Source organism: Centruroides sculpturatus, unplaced genomic scaffold (genome assembly GCF_000671375.1).
Source record: "Centruroides sculpturatus isolate CEXI.00-Female unplaced genomic scaffold, Cexi_2.0 scaffold1192, whole genome shotgun sequence".
Taxonomy (NCBI): Eukaryota; Metazoa; Arthropoda; class Arachnida; order Scorpiones; family Buthidae; genus Centruroides; species Centruroides sculpturatus.
In genome coordinates this window covers 133,005-155,352 of record NW_019385618.1, presented here as the reverse complement: position 1 = coordinate 155,352, position 22,348 = coordinate 133,005, and the positions used below count along the sequence as shown (strand labels likewise).

General features: G+C 34.5%; 1 protein-coding gene across 1 annotated transcript in view; it reads right to left on the bottom strand.

The window, feature by feature from the left end:
* Window positions 1-11,318: 11,318 nt before the first annotated feature.
* LOC111640647 (spermatogenesis-associated protein 5-like) overlaps window positions 11,319-22,348 on the bottom strand; it is a 92,205-nt gene continuing 81,175 nt past the window's right edge. The window contains exon 23 of the mRNA XM_023386679.1: window positions 11,319-11,861. Coding sequence (XP_023242447.1) covers window positions 11,691-11,861 — 171 coding nt within the window. The 3' untranslated portion in view covers window positions 11,319-11,690. The remainder of the gene's footprint in view (window positions 11,862-22,348) is intronic.

The window sequence follows — 22,348 nt, the reverse complement described above, 5'->3', positions numbered from 1 at the left end:
TGGGGAAGCCAATGGTGCGGCGGGGGATTCAGGTGTTGGCCTGTCGCTAACGCAACGGTAGGGGCTTAGGTCATTGTCCTGGGGAGAGGATTGAAGGCAGTCCCTGAGGGTACAGCTTTAAAACCGGGGGTGCACACCTGGGGCACCCCATAGTTAGGGGCCGGGGGGGGCTAGCCGGTCCTTACTGGCCGCCCTGATCAGGGGGCGCATAATCTTGCCCCCCTGTCAGAGTGCAGGGTGGCGCCCTGTTTCAGGACCCACCCTCTGGCAGGGGGTGGGGGCCACTGCCGAGGCCACAGGGCCAAAAAATTTATTAACAGAAAACAATTTTTATTATTTATTTCAATTTAAAAATTGTTTTCTGTTAATCTTTGTAATATTATCTGTAAAACCAGTATAATAAGTCCTGATAACAGATGAAAGTCGAATTTATAGTCGAAAAATTTACATATTGTTAAGGAAAAAAGGACATTCAGGCAATTTAATTAAACAAATTTTTTAATAATATATTTAGCCGAAATTCTGGTGAATCAGAGAATGCAAAGAACAGGAAACATGGAGAAAGAAATAGAAAGATTAAAATCNTGCGGACGTTCGTCCTACTGCTATGTAAAGACTTTTGTACATTAATTCACAGATTAAAGGAAGATACCTTAACCAGTTTAATATGTTTTCATCTGAGTGTCTCTCCACTGATTCTGAATTAACCACACTGTAGTTCTCTAATTTGCATATATTGCACATTTTAAAAAATTATAAAATGTTACCAGGAACCCAAACCACTTGTTCAATGTTGATTGGACTGATCTCAAAAGATGATCAAGAAAAATTGAATGACATCATTTCTCAGATTTTGAATCTCCAACAGTATTTGAAATATTAAATATTTGCATATTTATCAAACCAAATTATTATGCAAATAAATTTGTTACACTTTTTGAAAATTTTTGAAACATTTACCTTAAATCCTAGGGTAGAGAAAAGTCATTAATGCCATAGTGATGAAACTTTGTAGGATCTAGGAAACTTTCCTAGATGGCACTTTATTTTATATTTTGATATTGGTCTTGATTTATTAATTCCAGGCTTTAATGTGAAAACAGTCATACTTGGAAAAATGCATATCATGAATAGCTTAGTCAAGCAATAAATTCCCCTAGAGTTGCATATAGCATATTTAAGAGCAAAAATTCTGTGCTAGCATCATAATCTTAAACTTGCTTTATCTGATTAAATAAAAAATTCAGCAATTTTGTAAACAATATACTAGTAGCTAATTAATCCCTCAATGCTACTATATATATCAAATAGTGAAAAAATTTTTGGTTAACAACAAATTCTTTTCATCTAATATGTCCCCTTCAAAAAGTTTAATATAAGATTAGTTAATTTGTTTTAATGTAGATTTTTTATTTATTTATATCTACCAAATCCTTAAAATTAAACTGATGACTATGTAGAGTGATTGATATTCATTTTGTAGATTATATAACATATATCAGTTTGAATGGCCAGCAGTGAAAGAAATTACTATTACAATGAACAATAATCCTGGCCTGATACAATTTTATATATATATAAACAGTTCACTGAATCTTTGTTGAATTAAAAATTTAAAAGATCAAAACATGAAAAATGTTATTACATCTACAAATATAATTTACATGACTTATATTAAAAATAGACAATTTTAGCTATTTATTATATGATAATTAACTAATTAATGATAATGACTATCATTCATTAAAAAGTTAAATGCATTAAAAGTATGATAAAAAATGAAAAATCAAGACTATGATAGCACTGCACCTTTCACTTTAGCAAAAATTTNAACTTGCTTTATCTGATTAAATAAAAAATTCAGCAATTTTGTAAACAATATACTAGTAGCTAATTAATCCCTCAATGCTACTATATATATCAAATAGTGAAAAAATTTTTGGTTAACAACAAATTCTTTTCATCTAATATGTCCCCTTCAAAAAGTTTAATATAAGATTAGTTAATTTGTTTTAATCTATATATTTTTTTATTTATATCTACAAAATCCTTAAAATAAACTGATGACTATGTAGAGTCCGTATTAGAAATATGATGACTATGTAGAGTCCGTATAGAAATTAATCCGTATGACATTGAGGCAATTTAATTAAACAATTTTTTAATAATATATTTAGCCGAAATTCTGGTGAATCAGAGAATGCAAAGAACAGGAAACATGGAGAAAGAAATAGAAAGATTAAAATCGGAAATATACGAAATAAAATAAAAATTGTTTTCTGTTAATCTTTGTAATATTATCTGTAAAACCAGTATAATAAGTCCTGATAATAGAAGATACGAATTTATAGTCGAAAATTTACATATTAATAAGAAAAAAGGACATTGAGGCAATTTAATTAAATTATTATTAATTTAACAAATTCTTTTGTTTTAATTTTGTCATCAGTAAAAAGTTAGTATGAAAGAATTTAAAATCATTTTCAGTAGTTTGTTTTTGAAATAAGATTTGGATGTTACTAAAGTTTTTATAAATTTTTAATCTTTCTCACAGTGGCTGTAATAGGGAGGTGTCTGAATTTATTATAGTTTCTATTCTTATACTAAGGTGACCAAACCCAAGTGAAGACTTTTGGTTTTATAAAAATTGTTAAGCACTATGGAACCTGAACAATTTCATGCTGGCAATAGACCAAAGGAAAGAACATGTATTTGGTATGCCAGGATGCTGTGCAAAGAGCATTACTCCTATACAGATTTAGTGTGCAATGAGCCTGACCCATAGTATTGAAGTCTTTATTAATGGGCAGGACCATACAGTTCTCAACAGTTCAATGAGCTGTATTTTGGTCTACATTATGAGATATGTCTACCAGTAATCAATCATAGTAAATGTGAATTGTTCACAAGTGAGTGTCTAGTGGATCCTGCACAAAGCTGAATTTTCTCCCATCTGCAAAGATGCAGAACTGCAGGGTTTAATAACTATATATTATGTCACCAGAGCATAATAAAACCTGTCTAGCACCTCATTTCCAGACACCTGTTTATGGAACGAAAGTTGTTCATTGTATCATTCTATGTTCCTGATTGGAACCTTAGTTATACAAGAATGTGCATACAAATAGGCAACTGAGCTGAGTTAGTCAGAAAAACATACCCTGCACCCTCATGGAATCAACACTAAAGACCCAATACATCTACCCCAGTCCACATACTTAGAAAAAATGATACAAGAAAATGTGCACTCTACTTGGGTACAGTTAGGCCAGAAGGGCATTATTAGATCAATCCACTTTATCCAAAAAGAAAAAAAGATTGAACTGCATGTATGTCTACAACACTTTCAAGATATACATAGATAATAGCAGCAAGCAACACAGCCAGCGATGCCTGCATACTGTAAAAAGGGCATTGTATGTACTACATTATATAAAATATATATATACATATACATATACACTAGTATCTTTTGATTAACACAGCTAATTAATCCCTCAATGCTATTGTGTATATCAAATACAGTGAAAAAATTTTTGGTTAACAACAAATTCTTTTATTTTAATTTTGTCATCAGTAAAAAATTTTCTTTCATAAAAACAATTAATTTAAAAATAAAATGAAACCTTAGGGCTCCCTTAGGGATTAATAAAAGGGCAACCTGACAACAAAGGGGGGCACATGACCCAATGTACAGGTGTCCCTGAACATACCTCGTATATCTCAGAGGCTTTGGGTTATAGAATGCATCTACCTCTTATTCACAATATTTTTGAAAAAATGGGAATGCAGAGTATGTTTTCAACCAGTCCAACTCAGCTCAGCTACCCATTCAGATGCATATTCCTACATACCTAAGATTCTTGACCATGACCAAGACCTGCAGCTTTGAAAAAAGATACAGGATTGGCACTTTTTTGAGAGCTTCTACTCCACACCTTTTTCATCAACAACTTCTAGGCACTTTTTGTTGAAAACTGTTAGTTCCAAACTTTTACATCTTTAGGAACTTTTTCCAAGAAAATATATTCTTTTTTTTGCTTGTAAGTATTTTTTAAATAAACTACAGTAGTACCTCGGGATACGAAATTAATCCGTTCCTAAACTGAGATTGTATCATGAAAATGTTGTAAGATTTTTCCTCCCATTTCCCCCCCATATGATTACATGTAAAACCAAATAATTCGTTCCAACATGAAAAACACACTCAAATTAAAGCTAAGTAGTACATTGAAAAAAAATAACTTTAGTAAGGAAAACACTAAAAAATGCATTTTGTAGTTGTAAATGTATAAATAACCATAATAGAATAATAATTGATAAAAAAAAAATGCAGTTTTATTTGCACTTTACCTTTGAAGATAGACGATGGTGGAGGTGTAAACCAGTGGCAGAGGAGAGGGAGAAGGGAAATGATACTAAAACTTAACTTACATAACATAATGTAACAATAACTTAAAAATAATTTAACACTAATTTTTTTTATCTTTTATGTTTCATAGCATAACTGGCAACGCATCTGCACAGTAAGCAGGAGTTTTGGGTTCGAGTTCCGCTCTGGGCCGATTTTTTTTTCTCCCAGCGGTTCTAAATTATTTAAATTAATTAATTAATTTATAATTATTAATGTTAATAAGAGATGGCGCCTAATGCTTACCTCTAGAGCCAAATTGGTTACGTAATTCATTTAGTAATTAGCCTTAAACTAGCCCGATAGATTTTCGGCATTCGGTTGGTGTTTAGTAGTAGTAACACCAGCACATAACAAGAAAAATTTTTCCTTTTTTCTTGTAATGTGATGGTGTTGGTTTTATGAGTGATAAATAATGAAGTAGTCAACTATGGAGTATACTGACTGTAAATTCACATTCAACTGCAGTGGTAGAGTACTGGAGTTTGAGATGTGTCCATGAGCGAAAATGCAAATGCCAGGTCTCCCTTTCTAGTTGCTACATTTGTGAGGCTCTCAATGAAGGAAAACTCAGTTGTCAAATGCCATAAATGATCATGCAACTATACTGGTTGACTACTGGTGCAGAATAACCAGTGATTGACCATCAATGCATGGTGGCTTTCTAATCCCAGTTATTCCAGGGTATTTAATATTTAAATGTCAAGCCAATCAATATCATCCATAAAAACTGAAACTAATAAAATTTAGTTGTACAATTCATAGCCTTAAAAACCTTGCAGGTGACAAAGCATAAAATTGCCACCAGTAAAAGCCAAATCTGAAAATACAAAATAAATGAGTATACAGAGAGAAAGCACTCCCTGACACTATTTCTGCTGTTAGAGACCAAAAAGTGTCTATCAGAGCCTCATCAAGTTCTGAAAATTCTGAAACAATCCAGTCCTATTCAAATCTACCTTCAGCAATTCCATAATCATCATCACACGGAAACACGTCTCCTGGCTTTTTTCATGATGTGTATTGGCCACAACCAATTGGTACAAAAAAGAAATGCAAACAAAAAAATGCTTTTCGTTTGCATTTCTTTTTTGTTCAAATTCGATGTAATACACCAAGTGCCACTGCATCGAATTTGTGGCAAGAGTTCATATTACAAAAGGAAAGAGCAAAAGGAAGCAAAACAGAAAAAAAAAGAGAGATGAGGAAAATGGAAAGACCAAAGAAAAAAGCTGAAAAATCTTTCAGGAAATGTAGCAGCAGAGGGGGGAAATGGAGAAAAGTTTTTGCATCACTAAATACAAATGAATTTGGGATCACCGAGAAACAAAAGCATGCAAGTTATACCGAGGATTTAGATAGCGACACAAAAATGAATTAACTAAAAAATTATCGGTTGCGATTATTGCAGAAGACATTTACCATTTGAAATGTTCATCAACAGTAGGAACCCCTTACAACATCAGCTCATGTGTGACATTTGTGTAGTAAATAAACCAAATTCACATAAATATTAACATGTAAGATTTTCCACTTATCCAACCAAATTTATCAGGTCAGTCCATAAGTTCGTGCGCATTTTTATCTACAAAAAAAGCAACAAAAAATTTTAATTAAATCTTATTTCAATCTATAATGTATTCACAATTATTTTGTACAATTTCTTGCCATCTTGATGGTAGCTTTTTAATCCCGTCTTTGTAAAATGATTTCGGTTTTGAATCAAAATATTCAGAAATTGCTTTTTTTACATTGTTCTCATCCTCAAAAGTTTTTCCTTTTAAATATTCTGCAAACTCCGAAAAAGATGATAATCACTGGGAGCAATATCTGGCAAATATGGTGGATGAGGTAAAATTTCCCAGTTGAAGCTTTTGAGTTGAGCAGTTGACGTTGTTGTCAGTTAGCTATTGACAGTTCATGTGGTATCCATTTTCCTAGCTTTGAAACTTTTCCGATTTGTTGTAGATGTCTATGAACAGTTCCATGGGATGAATTTAAACGTTCCGCAATTTCATCGACTGTTAAAGATGGTTCTGCTTCAACTAGTGCAGAGAGAGCATCATCATCAAAGTCAACAGGTCTTCCAGTACGAGCCTTATCCTCCACACTAAAATCATTGTTTCTAAATCTTTCAAACCACTTCTGCGCAGTCCTTACACTAATTACAGTTTGATTATGAACAGTATTTAATTTTTTGGCTGCATTTGTAGCATTCTCATCACTTAAAAATAAAAAGTATAAAACATGTCTCTTATATTCTGTTATTATCATCTGTTACTTCCATTTTAACAAAAATAAACAACTGAAATGTTCCCAATTTTGAACAGTATTATATGAATGAGATCCAATTTAACACTTCAGTGTAAAAAGTATCACATTACACTGGCATTTTTAATAGCAAAACAAGATTTTTCTCAACGTCATAAAATACACACGAACTTATGGACTGACCTGATATATAGATAAACACTACGGTTGGCTTATACTGTCGACAATTAGACCATCAGCAGTCAAACTTGGGAATTTCCCAGTCAACTACCGGGCAAACAGCCCAAATAATTAATGGGCCGTTTGCCCGCATACAGCAGCATAACCAGAAAGAGGTCCAAACATTCCAGGCCCCTTTCCAGTTATGCTGCTGTATCAGACTTTAAATTTTTGGCTACTACATAACTCTTAGAATAAAACACAACATTGAAAAACTTTTACAGGAAAAATATTTTCTACTGTATAAATTAATTATTATGTACTGGAAATAAGAATTGTCGACATACAAAAAATAAATAAATACCAATTTATTTAAGAATTCTGTAATTAAATAATCAATGCTAAAAATAGATAAAATGTTTATAATTTTGTTCTTTCAAACAGCCTCATTAAATTTTCTATTTTTATCCACAAGAGTCACATTTTGAATTACTTTCAACTCCTATCTCGTTTTATTGCAGCCATCAAAGAAAAAATTGTTTTCATAACTTTCTAATTAAACTATTTCTTAAAATAATGACATAATAGGAGAATCTGCTATTAAATTATACTTTACCGTGATAGGATGCCCATTTATAGCCACGTACTATATACTTTTCTTGATTTTCTTTTGGATCGTTTACTCTAATTAAGATATATTTAAATACGTCGACGTCAATATCGGCATCTTCGACAGAATTTAATTTATCCGCCATCTTATTTCCAAAAGATAAACCAGACGACTTTCCGAAGGATACATCGCCCCTCTACCGGCAAAGTTAATTATTATTAAATAAACTTTCGTGCACATAAAATAAAATTTCTACATTATGATCTACAATTCTAAAATCGTTTCGATTTATAAATTAAAATCATGAAGAATTTTTATGTTTAGTACATTTTTTAATAAGAATTTCAGTTACAGATTACTGTATCCCATGAACGTAAACAGCCGGATGGCCGAGTAGTCATGGTGGCAGCCTACCACTCTGGGGGAACCGGGATCCTATCCTCAGGGACCCGTCAGGATTCGATCCCGAAAACTCTTCGGAAAATTTTCGGGGGAGGGCCGTTCGAATATGTCGGGCCCCGTCCCTCACCCCCCCGCCGCCCCATTGTGAGCCTGGCCGAATCCATAATGGGCTTGATTAACAGAGGCCCTCTTAGTGCCCACAGGGCGAAGAGTTAAAAAAATTATCCAAAAGCCTAAATATTTATACATTTTTTTCGATTTGTATTAATTAAAGTTTAGAGTTTATATGATTAGATAAATCTTGTCAAATTATTCTTAAATAGATATTTTATTAAATACACAAGCTGAATTTTATTCTACAAATCCAATTTAGTGTACGATAAACATTAAAAACAATCAATAATGCAATATACAGGGTAGGAAAGAAAATCACACCTGCTAGAGAACATTTCAATAATAGAACACAGTGGGTGATCGGATAATTAATTAATCCTCTTTTTCAGAAGAAAACGTATTTCGCCGGGTTTCTTGGTGTTATTCATTCAAGAGTTCTTGGCGTTCTTCTGTCGTCAGATCCGTTTCAGGTTCCATTGTGAGCTTTTCAATGTTTTTATTTCTCAGATGTGATTTTTGTTACTCCTTTAGCTGCTTGAGTCTTCTAGATTATACTGTATCCTTTTTAGATAAGATTGAACTGCTGCCTACAGTAGAACTGTTCGAGCCATACTGCCCAGCAACATCGGACATCTGTCCACTCTCTCTACCTTTGCTATTATACTCTCATCTTTCGAAAATAAAAACCGATGCGAAACTTAATGGGTGCCCGCCCGACAGTCTCGAGAATACTATAAAAGAATTGTTTCTGTCAGAAAAATAAAAGGCTGAAATTACAAAAGAGAGTTTCAAAGTTCGGAGGAATATTATCCGATCAGTAATATACCGGGTTGAACGTCGATGTCGACGTCTCCCGCGCTCCGAAAGGTTTCGAATTGTTACCTGAAGACAAGGGAAAAACAATCGGTATTCGTTATTTTCCGTCGCTTCTTTTTATGTTTGTTCAGTGAAGTGTTCGTTGTCCGATCATAAAAATCTTTCGCGAAAGTGTTCGTTAACCGATCAACTGTATACCCAAAAATGTACAGGACATTGATCATATCATGTAACGTGCATAACCCTGTAACCGTTTGAGGTAAACCAATAAAATCGTTCAGCAATTAATTCCTTGTGAAATTCTCGCCCTAAATGACGTATCACATGACCCCTTCCCATTTATACATTCAGATTTGCATTCAAGATGGCGGCTGCGCGTGTAACACATCGATCTGTTCCCCTTTCAATTGTCATAATTTATAGTTTGAGAGTCCTCTGTAGTTGGATATTGTACTGTACATTGTAAGTTTTACAATAATAGATAATTTAAATAAAGGCTGCTAAATGTGTTGCATTTATTCCATTAGTTCTTAAGCCTGAATAATTTCTTAATAAGTCAGTGGCGTGCTGTCATTAGAAGCGGTGGAAGCGCCGCTTCCCTTGTATTTTATAAAAAACTAGCTGCAAGGACCCGCTTCGCTGGGTTTTTATTTGTTCGTACATTTGTATGTAATATAGTTTTTTTTAAATATATAAAAGATTGTTTTTCTAAGTAATCTAGAATCTAGCTGCAAGGACCCGCTTCGCTGGGTTTTTATTTGTGCGCAAAAAGTAACGATAGTGAAGATTAAGATAATTACATTATAGCCAATCTTACCCGTTTTCACAAAATGGAAGAATTAGGTCTCCCGTTTCCAGACGTTTCCAGAGAATTTTTACGAGCATAAAAATATGTTCGATTTCCCGCAAAAGCGCAAAAAACCGCCTGTAAATCTTGCATGCCGCTTTATATTAACACTTTCTGGTCCCGATTCTATTTCTGAACGTCTGTTCACGTCCAGTCAAACGAACTATTTTCAACGTTTCTGGAACGTTTACGATCGTTCTATAACCGAACCAATATTCGAATTTTATGTTCGAATTTAATTCGAACAAAACATTCAAAATAGAAAGCCACTTTCAACCTCATATCTCCCGCAACCTTATAGCTATCGAGCAGGGCCAGCCTTCTCTATAAAGGGGCCCGGGTGCAAGAAACTATTTGGGCCCTACATTTTTTGTAAAATGAAAAAAATTACAAACACGAACATTTATTAATGCATGTTTATTTAAAGCGTGATTTTGTTCTTGCTAATACACGAATTACTTCAGGAAAATTATAATTTTTGCAATTTCTTTTTCGATGCNACTAAGGAACAATTCCTTATACATCAACCCAGATATCTATTGAGTCACGGCAGACGCATTATTACACGTGTTACTTCTTATTATGTATTTCCAGGATGACGGTAATACCGTCGCATCTTTATAATTTAAACATCTGTCAGCCAAACTCGCTCTGTAAATTTCGCTTTCTGAGGAACACGAAGCCACATTCAAAAAATTAAACGAAAATTTTGATAGCAGCACCCCTATTAAGATCCCCAGACTTTGGCAGTCTTTTTGTGCTAGCGACAGATGCCTCAAACACCGCGCTAGGCACCTCCCGGTGGCATATGCTAGCAGACTGTTAAAGGCCGCAGAAAAGAATTATAGTACCACAGAAAAGGAATGTTTGGCCGTGATTTGGTCAATTAAACATTTTAGACCTTATCTTTATGGAAGGAAATTTACAATTATTACAGATAATAGACCCCTTAGGTGGCTCAAACGTTAAGGACGAAAGTTCGAGACTTAGTCGTTGGACTTTAGCATTACAAGAATACCAATTTGAGATAATTCAAAGCCCATACAAACGCAGACGCGCTAGGCCGAATGCCCGTGGCAAAGATCTGCGAAATGCAACCTATACAGTATATAGTAAGGTACAAATAAAGGAACAACAGATAAAGACCTCTTTTGTAAAAACAGGTCAGGCAACAACTAATGGGAGACCCATCCTCCCAACAAACAAACCTAGATGCTGTAAACTTGTGTGTTAGACGTGGATCAAATCCTTTACCATAGGAAAACGATCCCGGAAAGGAATGAGGTTTGGGATAGATTAGTAATCCCCAATTAATGATAGAATACATCTTAAAATTATTTCACGACATTCCTAGCTCAGGACATTTAGGTGCTAAAAAGATGTGAAAGAAATTACAAAAAGTTTTACTGACCAGAAATGAACAAACACATTACTGCGACAGACAGTTGTCAGGAATGTGCGATGAGAAGGCCTCTGTATGGTCATCAAGCCCCTTTGCAGACGTTTCCTAAGGTATCGAGACTTTTCGAGTGTACGGCACTAGATATCCAGGGTCCACTCCCTACTACTACTACTGGACACAAATATTTGCTTGTTTTCCCAGACCATTTTCCTAGATGGGCAGAAGCAGTCCCTTTGCCCGACACCACTTCCAAAACAGTGGCAAAAGCGTTCATAACAAATTATTCTAAGACATTCGGTCCCAAAACAGTTACTTACGGATAGAGGATATTTTAATATTAATCATAATTAGGAAAAATTACAATTACTGTTTGCATTTTGATTAAAATTAGAAAGTAAAGTTGTTTTCGTGGCTCCAAAATTGTTTATTGTTCAATCCAACATTACTTTGTATTTCTTTCATCGAACATTGTTGTTTGTTGAAAGATGTCACAAATGTCCGAATTATCTTAGTAGATTAGGATCGCAATGATGAAAATGCGCAAGTTAATTTATTTTGCTGGCACTAGCATTGTAATGAATTATATGCTTTAAATTCACTTAAATATTTAGTTTAAAATAAACAAAATTGATTGAATGAAAAATTTCATTATTTAATTTTATTGCTTTTTATATTTTTCAAAATACGATTTATAATGCTGAATCATTTCTGTTGTGATTCTTGGTTTCACTAACTCCAAAGCCTGCATGAAGTGAGACCAAGTGATTTGTTCTGCATTAATATTTTCATTTAGTGCCCTCCTGCCAGCTTCATGACACAATGCAACAATCTGAAAATGAAAGGTAATAGAAAAGTCTATATTTAATGCTATCAATATTACACAATATTGTCATAAAAAATTTATAATTTAGGATTTTCAATTTACATGTTTTTGTTGTGTTTCTGTATCTTTTAAAAATTAAAGTTCTTGATATATTTTACAAATATCTAAAAAGTATGACTTGTGAATGAACATATATTTAGTCTACAGAAAAAGATTTTAAGTTCTACTAAGTATTTACATATTATATAGCGTTCTTTGGGTTAACATAATTAAATGTATATATTTATAATCCTTTATTAAAACTCGGGACAATTATAACTAAAAGTCACCAGATCAAAAGTAGAACAGAACAGAAGAAACACTAAAGTAGAGTAAAAGTGTCATTAACTTTCATCCCCTTTCACATCTTAAGACTGCACAATGCAGTCTGAGGGTATTACAGCAAAGTCATCCTTTATTTTGAGGTTCTCACCTGTTTCAATAGGAAAAAAAAATTAAAAATTCTTCTGTTTTTCAACATATAGCTATTCCTTATACAACATGATTTTATACTGATATGGTTCAATATCACCATACAAAATGGTTTTGCTCTAATATGGTTTGAGAACTTCACTGGTCAAACAGTTAGTATTTTTAAGTGCAAGCCCCAGTACAGTAGCCCCCCTATAAAACGGGTTCCTATAATTACAATTCCTATAAGACGGCGAAAAAATTGCGATGGTATCCATAGAAAATGGTAAAAAACTCCTATAATTACGTAAAATGTCATCGGGCAGCTGAACTACTTTCCGTCGTCCAGCGCCATGCTACGGAAAGATTACTATCGTCTGTACAGCATTATATATAAATTAGGTACTGTATATATAATTATATATTAACTTAATTTATTGTAACTTTATTATAATTATATATATACTTTCTGCCGTCTAGCGCCACGCTACGTAGAGTTTAGGCGAGTAAGTTGTTTACTATCATCTGTACAGTATGTAAATTAGGTACCGTAAGTCTAATACAGTACTGTAATTTTATACATTTCATGTGAAAGAAACATTTCTTATTCAACGGCCATAAAAATTTATTTGTATTAATGATGTCTCCAAAGTCCAACGAAGTTTTCGCAGAAAAATAAGTTATCAGAAATCGGCCACGGTTTGGTGTGCTGCTCCGCAACGAAAACAAGCTTGAGCAGTGGCGATGTCGAATGGTGCACACTCGGTAAGTAATCCTACAATTTTTTGTTTATAGCGTAGTTTATACGGATTATTCCAAAAAATATATATATATACGTATTTTGGAAATGTTGAGTCGGATTAGTCTAGAATCAATTAATTTTACGGAAGAAAACCTTTCAAACAGCCGTAGTCCGTAAACTTCACACGTGTCGGGCTGTGATTGGCAAGGACTCGTAAGAAATCGATTCATAAAGAATGGAATGTATCTACCGTCTTATAGGGGGGGGTCGACTGTATTAGATATTTTTTTTATTCATTCAAATTGTGTGTTGTCTGATATTTTCCCACACATTTTAGAATGTCTAAACTTTCAATGCCTTTCACCCACTTTTCCTTAATGAGAACTGATCCTAGCTTCCTAGTCTAGCTTTCCTATAAACTGGATGTTGCTGTCATTGGTGACAGTGCTCTAAAGCAGTGTTTTTCAACCTGTGGGTTGCGACCCCCAGGGGGTCGCGGGTGAAAGAAAGACAAGTGTTTTTAGGTCCTACACTACAATAAAAACAACTAGAATTTCAGTGTAAAGACTGTGCCTGTTTATTTTACAGTACATTGATTTTTCGATTGATATTTAAGGAAAGAAAATTAAATACGTAGTTTTTAAAATCACTGATAGTTTTAATATGGCGCTGGGGTGTTGCCAGAATTTTTTAACTCGTAAAGGGGTCACGTATTCAAGAAGGTTGAAAAAACACTGCTCTAAAGGAATGTGAGGCCCTGGAAATATCTTTCCTTTCTTGGGGGGGCTATGTAAAAATTTGTTATGTTAAATCGTCAGGAAAGTAAATATATAAGTGTCGAATCGGCGACACCCGACTTTGACGTCGACGCTCATCAAAAGTTGACGGAAAAACCAAATTTTAGATGTAAAAAGAAAAAAATTTAAAATATTAAAACTTAAGACGCAGTTTAGAAAGCAAAACGAAACTAGATAAAAAAATGTCTAGATGAGCGAAGGTGTCATAGTCAACAATTAAACGCGATCAGATTCGAAAAGATGGTGTCGGATAAACCATCTCCAGCCGACCTTTTCCACGAACTTAACGAAGCTCCATTTACACCTGGAGACAGGTGTATGAGCAATTGGAAAACGGTGATGTAAGAACTATCCAATTGACAAGAAGCCGATCGCAAAAACCCTATAAAAACGCAAAAATCAAGGACAACGAAACTTCCACTAAGACTTTTCCACCTAGACTACCTGTTGTGTTCGTTTGTCGACAGCTGTCGTGTTTCCTTTCATCTTTTGTGTGCTGTCACTTCAGATCTCGAACTTCTCACTCGACGCAGTCACGGGGCCCCTCCAGCGTAGGACCAGATCGACACCGAAAACAACCCAAGGTTCTGAACTTAAGGACCTTTGCCAAAAAATTATGTAAGCATTATCGTCCGGAATAAACGGTTTACCTTTGTAAACACTTGTCTTTGCTGCCTATAAAAACCGCCACCCACATACGCTAAGACCTTAGACCATCCCGATGGTAGGGAATAAAAATCTCTCCCCCAATCGGCGTTCTTACAATAGTTAGGGATACGGGAAAGAAAAATGTTAAAAAACAAGGAAAAAGGGTAAGATTTTCAGGGATTTCTTTATTTTAATTTGTTATTTGGACATAAAACAATCTAAGACATTTAGTTTTTATATATAAAATGTCTACAGTGTGGCCATAAACACCTTATGCACGTGATTGTCTTTGATTTCTCATTTAAAGACTACATAAGAATCTCGGGGTGATTGACGTCGACCCTTATGGGTCAATAAGTCATTTTGGGAATCGATTCATTAAAAATTAGGTACCAAAACTTATTAATGCAATGAGTTTTGTACAAAATATGATAGTTCAGAATGATGTAAATTTGCACACTGTAAGTAGATCTTTTCTATGAAAACGGTGTGTTGATTAACACTAACTCACCAGATGTATTATTATCATTATTATTGTTGTTAATAGCATTAGCAAATCGAAAATGGGAGTCAATTGGACATATCGGGAGATACCTACGGTGCTGGCTCACCAGTGACGAAGTGGTTCCATTCCCTGAACGCTGGGAGTTCAGTAATGGGTTTGCACCTTGCCAGGATGGGCTGGCCTGGAGTTTTCTGGGTTTTCTCCACGTCTATAATGACTGAATAGGGACCAGCTACCCTTTAAAATACTTCCCGAAAGGCATTCCCCCTAGGCAGATTGGCCAAGTGTTGCATTACTGTAACTTAACTAAACAAACATGGTGCTGCAGCATTTCACATAATAGCAGTCAGTTTTGTTACTTTAAAATATAAACAAACATAACATGTATTATACGGCTCGCGTACGGCTGATTTCGGGAAGAGCTATATCTCGCGAAAGGTCACATTAGGAGGTATCGTTCCTTTGACTTTTTTTCTCTTATGGACATACTCTACAGCTCTATTAAGGTCCCAATAGCGTCATTTATGTTTGCATTTGTACTCAAACAAATGAGTTCTTGATGATTTCGAAGTCTTTTAATATATTCTTTCTCCGCGCATTTTGTATTACTGGATCTCTCGGAAACGAAAACATGGCACATTTTTTTTACAAGAGGCATGGTCATTTTTGCACCCCGGAACACTTAGAATGCATTATTACATCAAAACCAAACGATTTCTAAATTAATTAACAAACCTGCTGTAGCAGTAACCAATGTGGCATGACTACAGTGGCTAGATATACAGAGTTTTTCAAAAGAAATGCCCCATCGCAGATTGTGCAAAGAAACTTGTAGACAAAGCATCAGGAGCAAGTGCATGGTGTATTGGTTATATAATGCATCATTTCTTGTCTGTAATACTGCCAAACGGAAATTAATTACACAAAATTTAAATGCGTGATCGAATCGCTTTCGACTAATGTAGGCCCAGTTGTATATTCTGTGACTAATCGGTATGCTGTGAGAATTGTTCTATTCAATACAGGAAACACTGCCGGTTATTATTATTATTGTATTTAATGTTATTTGATTAAAAGTAACAATAAAAAAACGTGTTCTTTCCATCGTCTATGTAACAAGTATCAAAAACAGTTCAATTCTCATAACATAAAGAGCTATGAAGCTGGGCTTCAATAGTTGTAAGTCGACTACGCATATGAATTTTGTGTAATTAATTTCCGTTTGACAGTATTACAGACACAAAATGCTACATCGTACCGGTATGACCAAAACCTATACACTTGCCCCCGATGATTTGCCTACAAGCTTCTCCGCACAATCTATGACGCGTTACTTTTGAAAAATCCCGTATTTTGTAAATATTAAAATTTAACAAAAGTATAAATCTTTCAATACACAAGAAATACAATTGAACGAATAATTTGTAATAAATGTTCTGATACTCCTATAAGTGTGTGGCCTAGACCAAATGGCTCCGTTGGAAGATATTTTACTGTAAGGTAAATTCCGTTCAATATAAAAATATAATGGTTAAATATTTTTCCAATATTTATCTTTAACGTGTAAGAGGGACATTAGGGAGAGGCAGAAATATAAGTTACTGAAACATTTATGGTCCTCCCTAGTGTCCTTCAAAATTAAAATAGTAATAATACTGTATATAGAAGTAACCAATTTTTATTTAAAAAATAACTAAAATGTTAATACACGCTCGGAAAATATTTTTTTTTATAAATTAAAATAGAAAGTTATCCTTATTTTGTAGTGTTTCAAGTGGTAATGTGATAAGTGAGGCAACAAGGCAACAAGGAAACTCGGCTCTTTGCCGTGGCGTCCCGCGTGGCTATGTCCCTCGCTAAGGTGTTTTCCGCTAGGTTCATCTTTGTCCTTTGCAGATGTATCCTCCGAAAGTTATAGACCTTCATTGAGAGAACGTTTCCTGTTCGAGAAGTTTTCTTAGAATGCAACATCCGGTCAGCGATAGGAAACCACCTTCGTCGCCGGATTTCCTCTTCTTCTTTCGAAGACTGTGCGCCAAAATATACAAGGACTGCAACTCTTTGTGACAACAATACTTTTATTATAAGTTAATTGTGTGATAAACGGGTTGCGTTGTTTGTAAAGGAGGCATCGATCTCTGACTGAACCGCTCCCACATGTCGTTGACTGTTAATGTCGGCAGTCCATACGATAACAACATATCTCGTATAATTGTTATGTTTTTAAAGTACTTTTCCCGCAATATGAAGAAGCGAGAAGGAGGAGAAGGAGATCTTTGAATACAGCTGTCCCTTGATAATCCGACAGGTATGAGACCAAAGGGGTGTCGGATTACCAAAAGTGTCCGGATTACCGAAAGTGATTACATATTTGTCATTGTTTTACTAGCAGTAGCCTACAATTTTTTCTACTCCAACTGTTCGAACAGAACTGCTCATGGAAAACACACGAAGTGTGTGTCATCGTGTAAGTATTTGGTGGGGAGATTCATCTCGCGACATGCTTCTGTGCAAGCAGACACGTAACGGGGACGGTTACCTTGACGGGAGGTGCGTCGGACTACTGAGCATGTCGGATTTCAAAGCGTCGGACTATCAAGGGCCAGCTGTATTAGTAACAAGTACGTAATCCAAACTACTACGCATTAACAAATGGTAAGTATTCGTTAAATACCGATCTGGAAGTTGTTCTAATTTTGGATTTGGAAGGAAAGGGGTTACCGCGATATGTACAAACCCCATATGTACAAAGGAGCTAGCGCGATATGTACAAACTCCATATATACAAAAAGAAGACACTCCATAAACCCCAGAGTTCGACCATTGCACTTGGATCCGAGTGCAATGATCAAACTCTGTAGTGAGATGTGGGCCGCAACGTTGTCAGAGGTGCCGCCGAGGCCCGCATCGCCGTAAGACGTGCTGCCAAAGCCTGCATCGCTCTGAGGTTGAAGTCAGCCCACACCCCACACATGGTATGGAGTGGAGAAATTTCTGCTTTGTCTAGCAGTCGTTTCGAACCTGCCTTTCCCACTGCAATGAGTAACACCGGTGTTTTGAAACCAGAAACCATTTATTTATAAACGCACTTTTCAAATCTTCAAGCTCTCTACAATATCCCATCGGAAATATCTTTCTCCTATGAATTGTTTAAAAAATATATCGCTTCTTCCATAAACATTTCAAATTTTCCCCTGAAGTTACACAGGTTGGTTTATAATGAGCTGCTTAGGCTTGAGCATCTAAGCGATGAGCACTGGCATTAACATTTGGACAGTTGGGGGCACCGTCTAGTGGCGCCATCTAGTGGCGAATATCTAGTGGCGAAAAAACAGTATATTCTTGGAAGCAGTTGACATTAGTTGTTCTTGGGCATAGTTGAATAGGTTATAGTGATAGGCAATCCCTTAACTTATTGATGGTTTTTATTTCGTTTGACTAATTTCATCCAACGGGAAATGAACCAAGCAAAGAAAGTGCCTTTCCAGTGTCTTGAAATATCGTGCCGTCATCGATATGGTGTGGGAAGGGCTCTTACGCCTGAGTTTTTCTACTCATATTTGGATTTTTTTATTGTAATCTGGGTTGATAGGTTTTTTCACAAAAATATCTCATTATCTGGGTTTTTCGATAATTTTTAATTTTAAGTTAAAATTTACTTTTATTCCTTGTAAATAGGATAACATTTAATACATTTAAAACTCCTTAACGCTTGTTTTTTTCAAATTTCGCTCAGAAAAGCATATATTTTTTTATTTTTTGATAATAAATATTTTTGTGAAAGTTAAACCAAATCTGATATTAGAAAAAATTATAATTTTGCCGCGAAAAAATCTCCCCAAAACGTGTTTTTATAGTAAAGCTATTAAAAAAATAAAAAAATGATTTAAAATAAATGCATCTAGTTATTACATATAGCTTCAGGGATACTTTATTTATATTTTTCTTTCGTCTTACACAAACTGCAACGAGACAGCTGCAGTCTACGGTGTTTAAAATTGTTTGATCTTGAGAACAGCCGTTGGTCAACTTTTGCGGGATATTTACATAAAGGTCTTAGGGAAAGTCGGGGTTCTAGCAAGGTTTGTACTAGTTATTACAAATACTCAAATACAACTAAAAATTTTTGGTCATTTGTACTATTTATATAAAAGGGGACCGGAAAAACGGCTCCAATCAAAAACTTATAATTCGTATAGAATTACGAAATTTGTTGTGGTCATAGACAACGATCGTTAAAGGACAAATAAATTTTACCTGAGTAAAATCTGTGCATAAAAAGTGAATTAATTATTATTTGATATTCGCCCGAGTCTGGCTCGGACACAGGTGAAAATTGTAATAACAGTTTACAATTTTCTTAATTGTGTATTCTAACAATACTGATCATAATTTGTAATGTTTTAATTAAGTACTTGTGCAAAATTCTGCAGAATATGTAGACTTTCGTTCTTAAATTGTTTTAATCTCAAGATTTTTTTGCAGAATTTTCAATTTCTTACTCGAAATTTTTGTTCTTTTCTTTCATTATTATATTAAAAAATTATTCATTGTTGCTTAGAAATAATTTTAGTGTCTAGTGTCTAGAACAAATTAATTAGATTTACATTGATCTATATAAAAATAATTGCCTCGGTTTTCGTTAGTTTCGGATTTCGCCGATTGTTTTCGAAAACAGAAAACTTTTCAGATAATCTAAGTTTGATTATACAAATAAATATTTGGCTGCAAAATATTATTACATGTGTACTTATTTTTTTACCGAATTTAAAGTAAAAATATCAAATTACTAGTATATTTACCAATACAGGGTTTTTTATCTGATTGCCGGTGAAGCAGTAAACCGTTTATCGGCAATGCAATCCCTAATCGACGATCACAGCATACCCACTCACTCATATCTGCGTTACGTAATTTATGCACAACTTTGAAGTTAATCGTTAAGTGTTAAAAACTGCACATTAAAAGTTTATCTATATATATAACCCATTCAACTGTCCGTCTGTCCCGTAACCGTTTGATAACGGACACTAGAGGCGCCCCTATCGTGTGTCATATTTAAAACATTCAAATTAAATTAACAATTTTAATTATTATTTAAATGAACAATATAAATTATTATTATTCATTTGGCCAATAAATTATTATTTGGTCAATATAACAATATAAATAATTCATTATATTTGTAATAGGAATTTATTATTGTCACGGAATGCCTGTAATGTTCACTAGGAGGCGAATAACGAAAAACCGGATAGATTTGAACCGCTACGATAAAACGATAAGGTTTGAAATAGTTAAGCTAATTTTTTAATATAATAATAGAAACCTTTCATGGCACGACTACAGTGGCTAGCCACTGTAGGCACGACCAAAGAAATACGCCACTGTGGAGGAACGTAAAGCTGCCGCTGCTTTAAACATGCCTCATAGGAATTTGTAATACTGCTAAAACGCCCACTAGGGAGCGTCCCGGGCTACTAGTATTAAAATGTGGCATGCAGCGTACAGTATGTCCGCCATGTTCCTTCCGTTTCGGATTTTTGCGAATGACGTTGTAATGCAAAGATTTTTGTTTCTGCAAACTTTTTCGATTTTCAGAGTCAAAAATCCAATTTTTATATTTATTAAGGTTTCAGTTTTTAAATAAAATCAAAATTTTAGGCTAGATTGTTTACAAATAAAACAAATTTCTTTAAATTTAAATTTCGTTTTGATACAATTTCGTAACAATTTTGAAATGCTGTATTTTTTTAAGTTGAACGATGAAATTAAATCTCTCTTCGTTGCAGAGAAACAGAGTATTTTCTGACCGAAATTCCCGAAAATCCCCAGGAATTTTTCGGGTGTGGTCCGTCCGGATATGTCGGGGCCCGTCTTTCACTACCCGGCATCTTTGTGGGCCTGGCCTAACCCATAATGGGCTTAGCGAAAAGAGGTCCTCTTTGTGTTCACACAGCGGAAAGAGTTTAAATAAAAAAAAAGTTTCCTGTGCCTTTGAAAATTCTTGAAATTTTGCAAGAAGGTTTGTGTAAAAATTCCAAAACTTTTTAACTTCCATATATTTATTATTTATATTTTATAAATTTTATCTATTAATTTAAATAAAATAATAAAATTAATTTATTACCCGCACGATTACCGACGTGATAAAAAGGTAAAATGAAATGACGTAGTTCTAATTTACTCACGTGACCAATTCGCAATTTGAGAAAACGATAAGAAACGGAACTATAAGGCTAAAATAATCTATAAAATAATTTTAAGTAATAGTTTTTACATCGTAGCTTTTTATAAATTAACGAAATATCTAAAAATACAAATAATTAACAATTTTTTTCTACATATTTTATTTTACACGATTTCGTTATTTCCATTTCACGTTGTAGAAATACCGAGAAAACACGTGTATTTCCTATGTACGTTTTGTTGTCTATTTCATTGAATTTTTGTTTATATTAGTAGTTTTTACTAAAAGGTAACGGTAATGTCTGTGTTCATTGAAGAAAAATGTAATTGGAAATCAATAAATTTTAATCCTGAGGAATTTGAAGGCTTAAATGGAATCGAAGAACTTACTGATTATGAAATAGTGTGAGGCCCTGGAAATAGCCCCTCCCCCTAAAAAAAAAAAAATATGTAAAAATTTGTTATGTTAAATCGTCAGGAAAGCAAATTATAAGTGTCGAATCGGCGACACCCGACTTTGACGTCGACGCTCATCAAAAGTTGACGGAAAAACCAAATTTTAGATGTAAAAAGAAGAAAATTTAAAATATTAAAAGTTAAGACGCAGTTTAGAAAGCAAAACGAAACTAGAAAAAAAAATGTCTAGATGAGCGAAGGTGTCATAGTCAACAATTAAACGCGATCAGATTCGAAAAGATGGTGTCGGATAAACCATCTCCAGCCGACCTTTTCCACGAACTTAACGAAGCTCCATTTACACCTGGAGACAGGTGGATGGCCAATTGGAAAACGGTGATGTAAGATCTATCCAATTGACAAGGAGTCGATCGCAAAAATCCTATAAAAACGCAAAATTCAAGGACAGCGGGACTTTTTTACTTGATTTCTACTTCCACCAAGACTTCCACCTATACTTCTGTTGTATTCGTGTATCTTCATCTTTCGTGCATCGACTTTCGAGACATCGAACTTTTTTTTCTCCTCAACACTGTCCAGGGGCCCCTACGACGACGCACCGGATCACCGCCGGAATTCTCAACAACGCAAGACCAGCACCAAAGCCTAAAAATTGTGTAAGCATATTCGTCCGAAATAAACGGTTTACCTTTGTAAACACTTGTCTTTGCTGCCTTTACAAACCGCCACCCACATAGCTAAGACC